The sequence below is a fragment of the Gracilinanus agilis genome, chromosome 2, assembly GCF_016433145.1.
Source record: "Gracilinanus agilis isolate LMUSP501 chromosome 2, AgileGrace, whole genome shotgun sequence".
Lineage (NCBI taxonomy): Eukaryota > Metazoa > Chordata > Mammalia > Didelphimorphia > Didelphidae > Gracilinanus > Gracilinanus agilis.
The window spans coordinates 62,289,113-62,303,657 of record NC_058131.1 but is presented as its reverse complement, the minus strand read 5'-3'; the positions used below and the strand labels follow the sequence as shown (position 1 = coordinate 62,303,657).

At 37.3% G+C, this 14,545-nt stretch overlaps 1 protein-coding gene across 3 annotated transcripts in view; it reads left to right on the top strand.

Annotated features, from left to right (window-relative positions):
- CTCF (CCCTC-binding factor) overlaps positions 1-14,545 on the top strand; it is a 53,323-nt gene that overhangs the window by 26,946 nt on the left and 11,832 nt on the right. For 2 of the 3 annotated variants that reach the window (XM_044663219.1, XM_044663217.1), the window contains exons 3-6: positions 7,542-8,331; positions 8,684-8,854; positions 10,523-10,656; positions 12,755-12,875. In XM_044663219.1, coding sequence (XP_044519154.1) covers positions 7,551-8,331; positions 8,684-8,854; positions 10,523-10,656; positions 12,755-12,875 — 1,207 coding nt within the window. In that variant the 5' untranslated portion in view covers positions 7,542-7,550. Of the gene's footprint in view, positions 1-4,495; positions 4,620-7,541; positions 8,332-8,683; positions 8,855-10,522; positions 10,657-12,754; positions 12,876-14,545 lie in introns of all 3 variants that reach the window. The other variant, XM_044663218.1, reaches the window with a different exon arrangement.

The following is a 14,545-nucleotide window of genomic DNA, read 5'->3' as shown; positions in this document are numbered from 1 at the left end:
TTCCCCAATTGACGAATGGTTAAAGGATATGAGCAAGCAATTTTCAAATGAAGAAATCAGAGACATCAATAATCATATGAAAAAATGTTCTAAATCACTCTTGATTAGAGAAAAGCAACATTGATATACCACCTCATGCCTATCAGATTGGCCAATATGGCAGCAAAGGAAAAGGATAAATGTTGCAGGAGATGTGGCAAAATTGAGACATTAATGCATTGTTGGCGGAGTTGTGAACTGAGCCAAGCATTCTGGAGGATAATTTGGAACTATACTCAAAGGGCTATAAAAGTATGAATACCCTTTGATACGGTAATTCCACTACAGGGTCTATATCCCAAAGAGATAATTTTAAAAAGGAGGAAAGAATTGACTTGTACAAAAATATTTATACCTGGTCTTTTTATGGTGGCAACTAATGGGAAATTGAGGAGATGTCCATCAATTGGGAAATAGTTGAACAAATTGTGGTATATGTTGAGAATGGAATAACACTATTATGCTATAAAAAAGGATGAGCAAGATGATTTCAGAAAAAGCTGGAAAGATCTGCTGGAACTGCTGCAGAGTGGAATAAGCAGAACTGGGAGAACATTGTACACAATAATAGCAATATTGGACAGATGATTATCTGTGAAAACTTGTCTGCTTTCATCAATGCAAAGATCTGGGACAATCCTAAAAGACTAGATAGATAGAACAGGGAGTTCTATCCACCTTCAGAGAAAGAATTGTTGGAGTCATCCTTCAATCAGTGTATTTTTGGTTTTATTTTGAAGGTTTGGTTATGTATGACTTTGCTCTTACCACAGTGACCAATATGGAAGTGTGTTTTGTATGACAAAAGAAAATGGGGGGTGGGAGGAAGAGAGAATAGGAAATCTTGCAAAAGGTAGAATTTTAATTAAGAGTTGGAGGAAAACTAAGAGGTGTAAATGAGGGAGGACATTTAAGGCCTGGGGAGAGTCAGCAATTAGAGAGGAGTGTTTTATGCCGAGAAGAATAAGGAAGCTAGTGTCATTGGGTCATATAGTTGATAGAGAGGAGCAAAGAAAAGGGAAGATTCTGAAGATCTTTAAAAGCCAAAATGAAGTATAGAGTTTGGTTCAAAGCTTGGTTGTCATTTAACTTTTCTATATAGTGACCAGGGGACCTAAGAGCCAAGGAGAAAAGAGGCACATCTGTTGTAAATGGTGTTCAAAGGTAGAAGTATAGAATAGATAGACCTGTCTCCCTACTGGAGGTATATAGATAATTAGCTGCTTGCCATAGTTCTATAGAGATAAATAGGAATCTTGAATTGCTATATTCTCTTTGGATGTGGTTTAAAACTTCCTGTTGAGGCCATGATGTATTAATTGTCACGAGTGTTTTGTTTTTGAAAGACACATTACTATAAAAAGACAAATCCAAGTATTCAAGATTTAAGGTCATCCTGGATTGGTAAGGAAATAGCTTTATGTTGCCTTTTGAAAAACATCAGTGTGATATCATGGCACAAGATTTGGGGATCAGAAGACCTAAGTTCGTTCTAGCCCTCCTCACCATGGGCAAGTTGTACAAATTATTGTTGCCTCAATGTCTTCATCTGTAAATTGAGGTGGGGGTGGACACGATGATCTTTTAAGATGTGTCCAGCTTAAAGTTTGTGATCCTGTGGTATCCTAATCTGTAGCATCCTTGTAGCATTAAGCTAGAATACAGAGGTAAGCCAAATGACTTCCTTTGCCACCTATAGGATCAGGTCTGGTGGTATCTGCCAGTCCTTATTTTGGGGCTTTCAGACCTAGTATGTGGCTATTGCCTTGGCAAATATTCCTCAAAGGAAAGATCTGGTGAAGGGTGAGAAAAGAAGAAATGTCTTGAGTTGGATCCAACAGAAGAGAAATCATGTGAACTTAAATCATGAAAACATGCTACGTTACTTTTCAATAAAAAATTAAGACTGCTGCTTAAAGCACTAGGCAAGCCTAAGTCACACCTGCTGAGTTTCTATATGGTTAAAAGAATTTACTTTCAAGTAGAATGCTGATTTTAGACCTTTTTAATGCCACATGTTTTTCACAGTGAGAGAATGCTATGTCTTGGCAGGACAATCAGTTCTGATTTGGACATTGTTCCAATTTGTTTTTTCAGTATAGATTAGGAATTTGTGGCTACTTTTGGGATTGAATTTGAGGTGTATAAACTCCTGTTAATGGGTAGCTTGTTGTCACAACTTTCAATTCTGTAGTATGTTAATGGCCAAAGACAAATTTTTCCATTTTCTTCTTTTTATATTCTAAAATTTATGGGTTGTAGTGCTTTCGTTTCCCCTGCTTTTAACTGGAATATTTGTTTTCCAAGAACCATTAGAAAATTTAACAAGAGTAATAGGGTTAGAATTTATAGCATCTGAATTCTGGTTTTATTGTAGTTAGGGAACCACTTGGGATCGGCTCCATATTTTATTCTCCTCGATGCCTAACACAATATATTGAACCTAAGTATTTAACCAGTGTTGAATTCTCTCTCACCCCTATAGTATGTGTGTTCTTCCCAGGGAAGTAAAAACTTTCCACCTTAATCTATGATAAAATCATCTTCACATCTTCCTATAGAACTAACTTTGGAGCCTGAATGAGATGTTTTCCTTTATTTTTAGAATGAAAGAGTTTAGATCTCAGAGAAATTTGATTTTTTTTTAAATGTAAGAAACATTAAACTGGATTCCAAATCTTCATAAATTGCTTGTGAATGTGAATGGAATCATGTTAAAGAACTTTGTATAATACAGAATTATGGCATTAATCTTCAGGAGATGTTTTGGTAACCACATCCCTCAGGCACATGACAATGAGAAGTTCTTTCAGTGAAGGCTAGAGTACTCTTAATTCTTCAGAGAAAGGTATTAAAGAATTAGTTGATGGTTGTAGAGCAAGGATAAGCTCACATACTAACCTTGAAGTGTCTCCACTAGTAATATCTTGAGTCAGTGACATGGGCTGGCTGTGATTGTTTCCAGTCAGAAGGTTAATGTTGCTGCTTTTATTAAAAGAGTCTCTGTGCCTCTACCTTCTTGGTGGTTTGAAATGTGAATCAAAGAATGTTAAGGTTATAGAGGACATCTAGTCATAGGAACCTAGGGTGTAGAGCCAGCAATAAAATACAGCCCCTTCTTTTAGAGACTAGCAGCTAAGCCCCAGAAAAGAGTAGGAAAGAGCAGATCCTGGATTTGAACACAGATCTTATAACTACTGACCTTTTCATTCTGTCTTCTTAAGGCTCTTGCCTCCTATCATAACACAGCAACATGGGAAGAACATGAACTCTCAGGTCATAAGACATGGGTTCAAATCCTGCCTTAGTTGCTTGCTACCCAGTTGGCCCTAGGCAAAGCACTCATCCTCCCTAGTCCTTAGTTTCTTTTCATCTGTAAAATGAAGCTTTTGGACTAGATGATCTGAAGGGCTTTCTAGCTCTGGTTTTTTGGTCTTGGGATTTTACATATCAGGGAACCAAGGCCCAGGGATTTCAGAGGGTTGAAATTTTACCTGAGGCATGTTTTTTTCTTTCTTTCTTGTTATAAATTTCATAATCTTAAAAAACCCAAACATTCTAATATAAAAAGAACAAAAAAGAGACTTGTTTATGAACCTGTAAATTTCTGTTATGTACATTTTGGTTTTTTGTCTTTTTTTTTATATTTAATTTTAAAGATAGCAAAATTATCTTGTCTCAAAATGAACTTGTTCGCTTCTGTTTGGGGAGCATCTCTATTACTTCCTACTGAATTATCATCCTTGGCTTTGAGTAATTTTTGTATTGATAAATACAGTTAAATATATAAGTATAATTAAAGAGTGAATGATACTTTAAAGGTTTACAGAGTGTTTTGCTTATATTATTTCATTTTATTATCACAATAACCCTGTGAAGTAGATGCTGTTAATTCCTATTTTACAGATAAACAGAGCATCTAAGGCAAGATTCAAACTAGTCTTTAAATCCATTCCTTTATCCATTAGCCTTGTATGCCTCATGAAATACTAAATGAAATAATTACAGCCTATGTGAGTACAGATATGATCTTTGTTCTTGAGGGAAAGGTCTAGCTTTATTCTTCTTTCTCCTTCCTATAAACTCACAGCATTGTATAGTAAAGGGAGCATTGCTTCTAGAATCTGAGGCCTTAGGTTCAAATTGGCCTCTGGCAAGATGCTTTATTTCTTCATCTGCAAATCAAAAGTATTGAATTGGGTAATTTCTAAATCCTCTTCTGGCTCTAGATTGATAATTCTGTGATCCTAGGACTTCTTTTAACTTCACTTCAGAATGTTTCTGGTTGTAGTTTTATGTTCTTTTTAGTGTATTGTCATTTTCCAAGACTGGATTTGTTTTGCTTTCTTTAAAATAAAACTAACTTTTTTCTTCAAGATAGATATTTAAGTATATTTGTCTGAGTAACACTGTATAAAAATTTCACTCTTGGCTGTTTTTCTGTCTTTCTTGATAGATATGCTTTGTCTCTATCTGCAATAAAGCCAGAATAAGAAGGAATGGGTAAAATTGCAGTTTCAGAGTATTGTTGAAGAATTTCCTAACAATGAATTAAATATTGGAACGGGTTACTGAGGAAGGTTTGTAAAACCCTTTTTTCTGAGGTCTTAGACAAGTGGGTTTGATTCTCTCTCTAGGTTAGTTTTAGGTGTCATTTTCTGTCCTGGCCTGGGAGGTGGGGATGTCAAGGGTTGGGGAGGGGGTCACTGGTGTTAAGTAGCTTCTGGCTATTGACCAAAGGGAATGAAGGGGGGTGGGAGAGAATATCAGAAATGCCAGATTAGGAAGGACAAATGAAATGGGGAGTGAGGGGGATGGATGTCTGTTGGGGGCAGAGAATTAGTTTACCTGATTATGCTTGAGAGGAAATGATTACTTCTCTATACGCTTAATGCAGCAAAATTACTTCAGGGTTTCTCACTTTTAGAGATGCATTCTCCTTTAAGTTTGTCTATATAGTCAACATATCGGTTTCCCATACTCTTTATTTTAATGTCTATTGTTTTCATTTTCTCTTTTTAATTGGAGAAAAAAAGGAACTCCTTGGAAAAACATCATAAAAGTAATCATCCTATGATGTGAATGTTTCTCTATTCCTAACCTAAGAGTAGGGCATACAAAAGAGGCGTGAGTTTACATGGATCCTATGGTCTAGCTGGTTGGATAACATGAAACAATTGGAAAATAATTGCCCCTTTTTAATTGATTGATCTTAGTTTTATTTTTTAATATATATTTTTTCTGATGGTTACATGATTCTTATTGTCTCCCTCTCCTCTTCCCCTCTCCCCTGCTCAGAGTTGACAGGCAAGAAAATAATTAGGGCAAAGCTGTGTGGCTCAGTGGATTGAGAGCCAGGACTAGAGATGGGAGGTCCTAGGTTCGGATATGGCCCCTAGACACTTATTAGCTCTTTGACCCTGAGCAAGTCACTTAACCTCCATTGCCTAGTCCTTACTCTTTTGCCATGGAACCAAATAGTTAGTATTGATTCTAAGATGGAAGGTAAGGGTTTTTTTTTTTTTTTTTTTAAAGAAAATAATTGCCTATTAAATTGAGTGGTTTAGAAGAGAAATGCAATAGGTCTTTAACAAAAGAAGAGAAATAAAAAAAGACTTAGTGTAAGATATGAGACTTAAGCTGGACCTTGAGGGATCAGTATTTAAAACTGTCGAGTAAAAGAGACATCAGGCAAGAAAGGACAGAGAAACTGTGGCATTAGTTAAATGACTGGCCTTGGTTTACGCAAAAGAAAATGAGAAAAATGAGCTAGACTGGAGTAGAGAGACGGTGTTTGGGAAGCAATAGAAAATTGGGATGGAGAAATAGTGTGAGGTTGGATTAGGATGAGAGGACTCTGAAAACTCAGTAGAGGAGATTGAACTTGAGGCTTGAGGCAAACAATTTTTCACATTGTAATAGTTGGAAAACGTTTTTTAAAAATAGCACAAAAACTTCCCTTTTTCACTTGATGGAAATAGGAATAAAGCACAAGCAACAAAGGGAGACCACCAGTAATAGAACCATCAGGGTTATTAGAAACCCTCAAGCAAAGAGGAAAGTTTGAAACAAATTCCACTCAGCTTATGTATAAACTTGTTATACCTACCAATGAAAACAGATTTTTTAGCATATAGGTGTATCCACACACTAATTTTTGAGATTGTGACTTTTTTTAGTTAGCTATTTATAACAATTTTCACAAATCAATCAATATTCCCTTTTTTAAAAAATGTATTTATTTAAACCTGGCCTATATGTTACTTTATAAGCATCAAGAGTTCCTGGTAAGAAGCAAATTTAGTACTTGCTCTCCAATTTATGGTCCTAGAGAGTTGTCTAGGGCAGACTCAGTATGTGTTAGAGGTATTGGAACATGGAGTATTCCTACCCAAGGTGTATCTAGTGCTCCCCACAACCTCTCAGTCAAATGTTCTTTTGATCTCTATATAAAATTTGTGATGTACGTTTAACTGAAACTACATCTGAAACACTCCTTTTTTTTCCCTCCAAGATCTTTAAAAACTAACCAGTTTGGGTGAAGGGATATGGCCTAATTGATTCAATAAGGAGAGGAGTCTAAACAGATACTTGAAGAAAGAAAAGGAAGACCTTATTTTGAAGTCCACCTCCAATACTTAATTAGCTGCGTGACTGACTGGACCTGTTTACTCATCTGTAAAACAAGAGAGTTGGACTTGATATCACTTCTAAAGTCCCTTCCAGTTCTAAATCTGTGATCTTTATGAACATAATTATTGCTTTGTTTATTCAACAGATTCACAAAGCACAAAATCTTTCAAATTCTTTTACCTGTTAAATAATTTATTGGTGAACTAGCTATTCATTTCTTTTCTGATTTACTATTATATATGTAAAGTCATTTTAGTGATCACTAATTTTAAATAATCACATATCTTTAGAAAAAGCAGAAAATGAAATATTATAGAAAGAACAAGACCACAAAAAATTTTAGTATTATCTATTCCATCTTATTCAGTGCTCTCATTTTGTCCCTGCTCTCTTGAAAAATCTCCATAGAATTTTAATCCAATATGCCTTTCATGCATGCCACAAACTAATTTGAACTGAAAATACAATATTCCTAGAACTGCGCTTTACATTTGTGCTTGTTTGTTTATATGTTGGGGTTTTTTCTCAATACTAGAATAGAATGTTATATATATAATCTGTCATATGCAGTTTGGGCTTTCAACTGTTTTAGGTGGTAGTGATAATGGTTCACTTCTCAGGATAGGGGGCTGATATTTTTTAGAAATGACTATTAGATAAAATAAATTAATAAATGCCATTGATAAAAACTTTTTTTAGTCAATAATTTTTAAAAGACTTTAAAAATCACTAATACACAGTTTATGTAAGTGCTTTTTATTAGGGAGAACAAAACAAATTACCCTCATTGCTTCAGTTTTCTCATTTGGTGCCACTTTTCATTTGTTCTTGAGCTTATTAAAGATAATTCACTTTTTTTTTTTTTTCAGGGAAGGAAAATGGAAGGCGAGGCAGTTGAAGCAATCATGGAGGAGTCTGAAACCTTCATCAAAGGAAAAGAGAGAAAAACGTATCAGAGGCGGCGGGAAGGGGGCCAGGATGAAGATGCTTGTCATATATCACAAACCCAAGCAGATGGGAGTGAAGTAGTTCAGGAGGTAAACAGCAGTGTCCAGATGGTTATGATGGAGCAGTTAGACCCTACCCTACTTCAAATGAAGACTGAAGTAATGGAGGGTACAGTACCTCAGGAAGCTGACGCTACTGTAGATGACACCCAGATAATAACACTTCAAGTTGTTAATATGGAAGAACAACCTATAAACCTTGGGGAGCTTCAACTTGTTCAGGTACCTGTGCCAGTAACAGTACCTGTGGCCACCACTTCTGTCGAAGAACTTCAGGGGGCTTATGAAAATGAAGTAGCTAAAGAAGGCCTGCCTGAAGGCGAACCCATGATTTGTCACACATTACCTTTGCCTGAAGGTTTCCAGGTGGTAAAAGTAGGTGCAAATGGTGAGGTTGAGACATTAGAGCAAGGGGAGCTTCAGCCCCAGGAAGATCCCAATTGGCAGAAAGATCCAGACTATCAGCCACCTGCCAAAAAGACAAAAAAAACCAAAAAGAGCAAACTTCGTTACACAGAGGAGGGCAAAGATGTGGATGTTTCTGTGTATGACTTTGAAGAAGAGCAACAAGAGGGTTTATTATCGGAAGTCAATGCTGAGAAGGTTGTTGGTAACATGAAGCCTCCAAAGCCAACAAAAATTAAAAAGAAAGGTAAAATGATTTTTTCCATTGTTGTCCTTCAGAGCAACAAAACATTTGAGGTGGAATAGAGGGTAAATAACATTACATACAGGTTTATCTAGATTGATTTGTTGTAGGTTGATTGTTAACCAATCTTAAAAGTTCTGGGTTGTTTTATTTGTTTTTTGCACATTAAAACACTTTGGGTTTTAATGTGTGACTATAATGGCAGTGAGTTTAAAGTGTGAATGTAGAAATTCAGGTAAGATTTACTTATAAGTGCCAGTGAAATTTAGATATGCACAGGCAAATTAATCTAGAAATCCCTGGGACAATCCTGGGGTAGTAAGGCTTCAACTAAAACCCTTTCTTTTGTGTACAGGTGTAAAAAAGACATTCCAGTGTGAGCTGTGCAGTTATACATGTCCACGACGATCAAATCTGGATCGACATATGAAAAGTCATACTGATGAAAGACCACATAAGTGCCATCTCTGTGGCAGAGCTTTCCGCACAGTCACCTTACTGAGGAACCACCTAAATACTCACACAGGTGCTTTCTGTGAAGGGGATGGAGAGGAGGAAAGGCTTCAAGGGGACTCCCTTTTGATAGCAGAAAGTGTGTGGTGTCAGTTTTGTATTTAGAAGGCAAGGGGTTTTGAGAGGAATTTCTTAAGGATGACTATTTTGGGAAGTCTTCTTCAATGTTGCTTTTTTCCCATCATCTTAATCTGAATATTACAAGATGGAAACCAGGCAGTAGAGTGAAATCATCCTGGATTTGGAGTTAGAAGAAATGTAGGTTTGTGTCTTGCTTCTTCAATTTAATGATTATGTGGCTGACCATAGGTATGTCACTAAAATCTCCTAGGCCTCAGTATCTTCCTCATCTGCAAAATGAGGATAGATAGAGATCTTTAACAAGGTTGTTATGAGAATCAAATGAAATAATGTTTGAAAGGTTTTCTGTAAATCTTAAAGTCTCTTTAAATGGTAGCAGTTATTAGGGGCTTTGTTGTTTGCAGATAAATGGCAACTCTAGGAAGAAAATAATTTAAAGTATTTGTAAGATGAAGAACCAGGATAGGGGTCTTGTGGTTAATATGGATTTATTTCATGAAGAATACATTTCTGAACTTTCACTTCATCATGTTTCTGGAAGTCAGCAAAACATTGGGTACAGTAAATTTACCTTGTTACCAACTTTGTAAGATTTATAAAGTATTTTCCTTAGAAGATACCAGTGAGACAATTATATTAGATACACCAACTCTGATTCCTCAGAGCTTGTGTATAAATCCTTCTCCTGGCACTATTTGCATAACCGTGGGCAGCCCTGATCAGACTAGATAGTCCCTACCTGAGACTGCTTCCAGCTCCAGACCTATGATCCCATGAAAGATGGAAGATAAGTATGGACTATCAGAGCTTGCCAGCCAAGGCTAGGCCTGGTTGTTGCTATCCCTTCTAGCACCAAGGATCTCCTATAGGCCAGAGTTAAGCTTCAACTATCCTCCAATATAGAATTTAGAGCTAGAAGTTTAGTCCACCTTCTTCTTCTGCAGAGTAGGAAAGTGAACACCAGAGTAAAGAACTTCCATGACCAGGGTCCCACAATTAGTGACCAAACCTGGACTTGTACCCAGGTCTCTTCTTTAGGCACTGTGCTAAGTGCTTTGGCAAATATGATTTCATTTGATTCTCACAGCAACTCTGGAAGAGAGATGTTGTTATTATCCCCGTTTTTTACAAATTGTTATTATCCCCATTTTTTACAGATAAGGAAACTGAGGTAGACATGCCCAGGAGCATACAACTAGAAAGTGTCTAAAACCATATCTTTACTGCAGGCCCCACTTTCTGAGCCACCTACCTGCCAGTGGCTGCAATATGGCAGGTTAATTTTTTAACTAGTATTTTCTTTTCTTTTCTTTTTTTTAAACCCTTACCTTTCGTCTTGGAGTCAATACTGTGTATTGGCTCCAAGGCAGAAGAGTGGTAAGGGTAGGCAATGGGGGTCAAGTGACTTGCCCAAGGTCACACAGCTGGGAAGTGTCTGAGGCCAGATTTGAACCTAGGACCTCCCGTCTCTAGGTCTAGCTCTCAATCCACTGAGTTACCCAGCTGCCCCCATAACTAGTAGTTTCTTAATAAAGATGGTACATATGAAGTAAGGGTTGGCATGACATCCTAAAGTTTGTTTTTGTTCTTTTCCTTTTAGGTACTCGTCCTCATAAGTGCCCAGACTGCGACATGGCCTTCGTAACCAGTGGAGAATTAGTGCGGCATCGCCGCTACAAACACACCCATGAGAAACCCTTCAAGTGTTCCATGTGTGACTATGCTAGTGTTGAGGTAAAGGTTGCATTTTCAGTGATCTTTTTTCCTTAGAACAGAACTGTTCAGTACTAGAGTTGAAGATGGACAATTTCTTACGTTGAATAATTAATTTAGGGTTTGGCAGTAATTCGTTTTTGATTCTATAGAAACACCGAGAGCTGTTCTCACCTCATTGTAAGTGAGTTTTCTACATCAGTTTTATCCTCTGTTGTCCCCCCTCCCCCCCAAAGAACAAAGCCACTCTTTTTTTTAAATTATTGGAATCTGGTAGGGGTGAGGTAGAGAGCAATATAAGTGATTCTGAATCTTTCTCACCACACTTATTGCTTTTTTTACATAGTATGTAAAATACATACATACATAGTTATGTATCTGATTGGAGGATGACATTTGGGAGGGATGCAATTTCTTGACTAATGTTCAACTCACCTGTGTAAAGCTACATAATTTGAGAGACTAAAGGAGTACTTACCATAAAACCTACCTTGAAGTTTGTTAATCTAATAATGGAGATAGGGTGGATAGATGATACATTATACATTTGATAGATCACTAAATTGGGAGCCAGAAGACCTGTTAAGTTCTCATTCTGCCTCTGTGAATGTCTTGGATGACCTTAGGAAGTCATTAAGCCTCTGTTTCTTCATCTATAAAATGGGATAATCCAGATGATCCATCTTACAAAGTTGAAAGAAGGAAAACCTTTTGTAAACCATAACATTCTTAAAAAGCAGTCCTTATTATTACCACTTAGAAATACTTTGAGTGCCAAGGAGTTGCTGAAGCATTTGGGACATTTGGAACCAGATAAAACTTGTTGGGACATTTTGTTATTGGTGATTCCTTAGGCAGATTTTTAAAGTGCACAAAAGGGTCCATAATATGGCTGGAAAGAAGAGTAGTGGCCAAGAGGATGACTAATGTCAATAAGATTTTAGAGGTGCAAGTAGGCGGCACATGTGGAGGCAAGGCAGATTATACTGCCAATACTAGAGTTTGCTTGAATATGCAGATAATAGCAGGGGCAGACCAAAAATAGAATAGGTCATGTGAGGAATCCATCCTTTTTTTCACTCTTTTAAACTAAAACTATTTTGGAAAGATCTTCATGGACTGAAATAGAGTGAAATAAGCAGAACCAGGAAAACATTGTACACAATAACAGCAATATTGTGGAATGATCAGCTATGATGGACTTAGCTACTATCAGCAGTAGGATCCAGGACAGTTCCAAAGGACTTATGACAAAGAATGCTATCCACCTTCCAGTGAAAGAACTATATGAATCAGAATGCAGGTCAAAGCATACCATTTTTCACTTGTTTGTTTGGGTTTATATTGGGGGGGGGGTGTCTTTATGAAGTTGCTCATTTACAAAAAATGAACAGTATGGAAATATGCCTTGCATACTAATACATGTATAACCCAGATCAAATCACCTTCCAGCACTGGGAGAGGGGATAGGAGGAGGGAGATACATTTGATCATATAAGTTAGAAAAACTTGTATGGGAGTTCAATATTACAATGTAATTGGTAAAACAGAAAAACCTTAAAGCTATTAAAAGCCATCCTGAGTAGGAGAACCAAATGGCCGCTGTGATTCTTATTGAAGGAGGAAGAGGGTGAAGATAGGAGGGCTGGCAGCAAGAAGCATAGAATTTAGAGAAGCAGGAGGGATTGGGCCTGAAATGTGGGGAGTCAGCCTTATATTGGTGGTGTTTGAAGCCATGTATATAAATGAGTTCTTGAAGGAAATGGATCTAATCTTGGACATGACTGCATTTACTAAGTCAGAAAAGTCACCCTCAAAAGGTAAGGGATAATCAGAACATGGGGAAACAGTAGAATGTGGAATCTGTAACCTCACTTAGAGAAAGGCAAGGAAGAGAGGCTCTTGGTGGTGTCAGAAGAGCCAAAGTCTATTGGCTCTAATCTGGAATTTTTGCTCCCAGAAGTGATGCTACATTTAAGGAGCACAAGACAACCAATAATTAGAATGTGAACTCTGGAGTTTGTTTCAGTGTCCTCAAATCAAGCCTTTGTGCTCAAGTGCTGCCGAAGTTGTCATTCGTATCAGAGAAGGCTGATAACTAGATGCTTTTTTGTTGCAGGTCAGCAAGTTGAAACGTCACATTCGCTCTCACACTGGGGAGCGGCCATTCCAGTGCAGCTTGTGCAGTTATGCCAGCAGGGACACTTACAAGCTGAAAAGGCACATGAGAACCCATTCCGGTAATCTGCCCTTTATAATTATACTAAGAAACTCCTTTTTGTTTGGCATTAAAATTGTTTCAGTAATCATCTGGGAATTCTCAACCCACTTATAGAATAGAACATAAACAAATACCTGTGCCCTGTCTGGTTTCAGCATTTTTTTTTTTTTTAATTTAAAAGATTGATCTATGATCATATCATGTCGATACTCTGCAACAAGGCAGACAACAACCCATTCAGAATGCTTATCCACCCTGTAATTCTCATCTAAATCCTCCTAGCGTGTTTATGACCTTGCTTCTTCCTGACATTTCTAGATTCCAGTGAAACACATGGTAGGTCATTTAATCCTTGCCATCATCATTTTCACTCATTCCAGATATCCTTTTAAGTTACTGTTTTAAGTGCTAAAAACCTGATCATAACCACCATACTTTGAATAGTACTCATTCTTACTCTTTGGAGACTACAATGTTCCATCACATTTAGCCAATTTTAGCCACGTTAAAATACTAGTATTAAAGAGATGGGCCATGGGTGGTTCAGTGGTTTGAGAGTCAGACCTAGAGACAGGAGGCCCTAGATTCAAATCTGGCCTCAGCTGTGTGATCCTGGGCAAGTTATTTAACCCCCATTGTAGCCCTTAGCACTCTTCTGTCTTGGAATCAATACACAGTATTGATTCTAAGATGGAAGTTAAGGGTTTTTTAAAAAAAAGAAAGATAGGTCATGATAACCTTCTGGTCATTAATGTCAAGCAAAGCAGCAAACGAGGTGTATGTTCTTTCAAAGGCTATTGTCATAAAGGAAATCCATTAGAGAATCCAAGCTAAAAGAGTGCTTCCTTATGGAGGATAAGTTCTTCTAGATTCTCCCATTTGTAGATAACGTGCTGCTGGTTATATTAAAGCCCAGAAACTCCTATATAAGATCCTTCACCGTTTGAAAAAAAAAATTTGGCTTAACCAACCACACCTGAACAACAATCCCTCAATGAATCATTGTGACCAACTTCCTTCCAGTCCATTCTATAACATCTTTAACTTGTTTAAATAGTCGTGTTTAGGGAGTTTTAATTATATGCCATGTCTTCTTGTTTTGCATTAATCTGGCTTTTTGTTTTGATAGTACACAGACTTTGGGTTAAAAAATGATAACCTCATTAGTAATAAGTCTCTGGCTCTTAAAATATAGTCTCATTTTGGGGAAGGTAGAATGATAGTATTCTTTGCTATGCCCACTACCTTCCAGTTCTTTCCTTGAAAATATGTATCTGTGGGGCTTCCATATGGTCGATAACTCTTAGAGTTCTCTTATTCTTTATTCTTTTTTTTTTTTTATAACCCCTTGTACTTCGGCATATTGTCTCATAGGTGGAAGATTGGTAAGGGTGGGCAATGGGGGTCAAGTGACTTGCCCAGGGTCACACAGCTGGGAAGTGGCTGAGGCCGGGTTTGAACCTAGGACCTCCTGTCTCTAGGCCTGACTCTCACTCCACTGAGCTACCCAGCTGCCCCCTATTCTTTATTCTTGACTGAATTTTCCAACATAATTTTCACCAGCCTTGCACCATATCTAATTTTGCACTAGAATCACCAAGTATCTATAGTATATGTTTTAACTTAAAAGTCTTAGCAATTCTTTTTAAAGAAACCCTTACCTACTGTCTTAGAATTGATACTAAATAT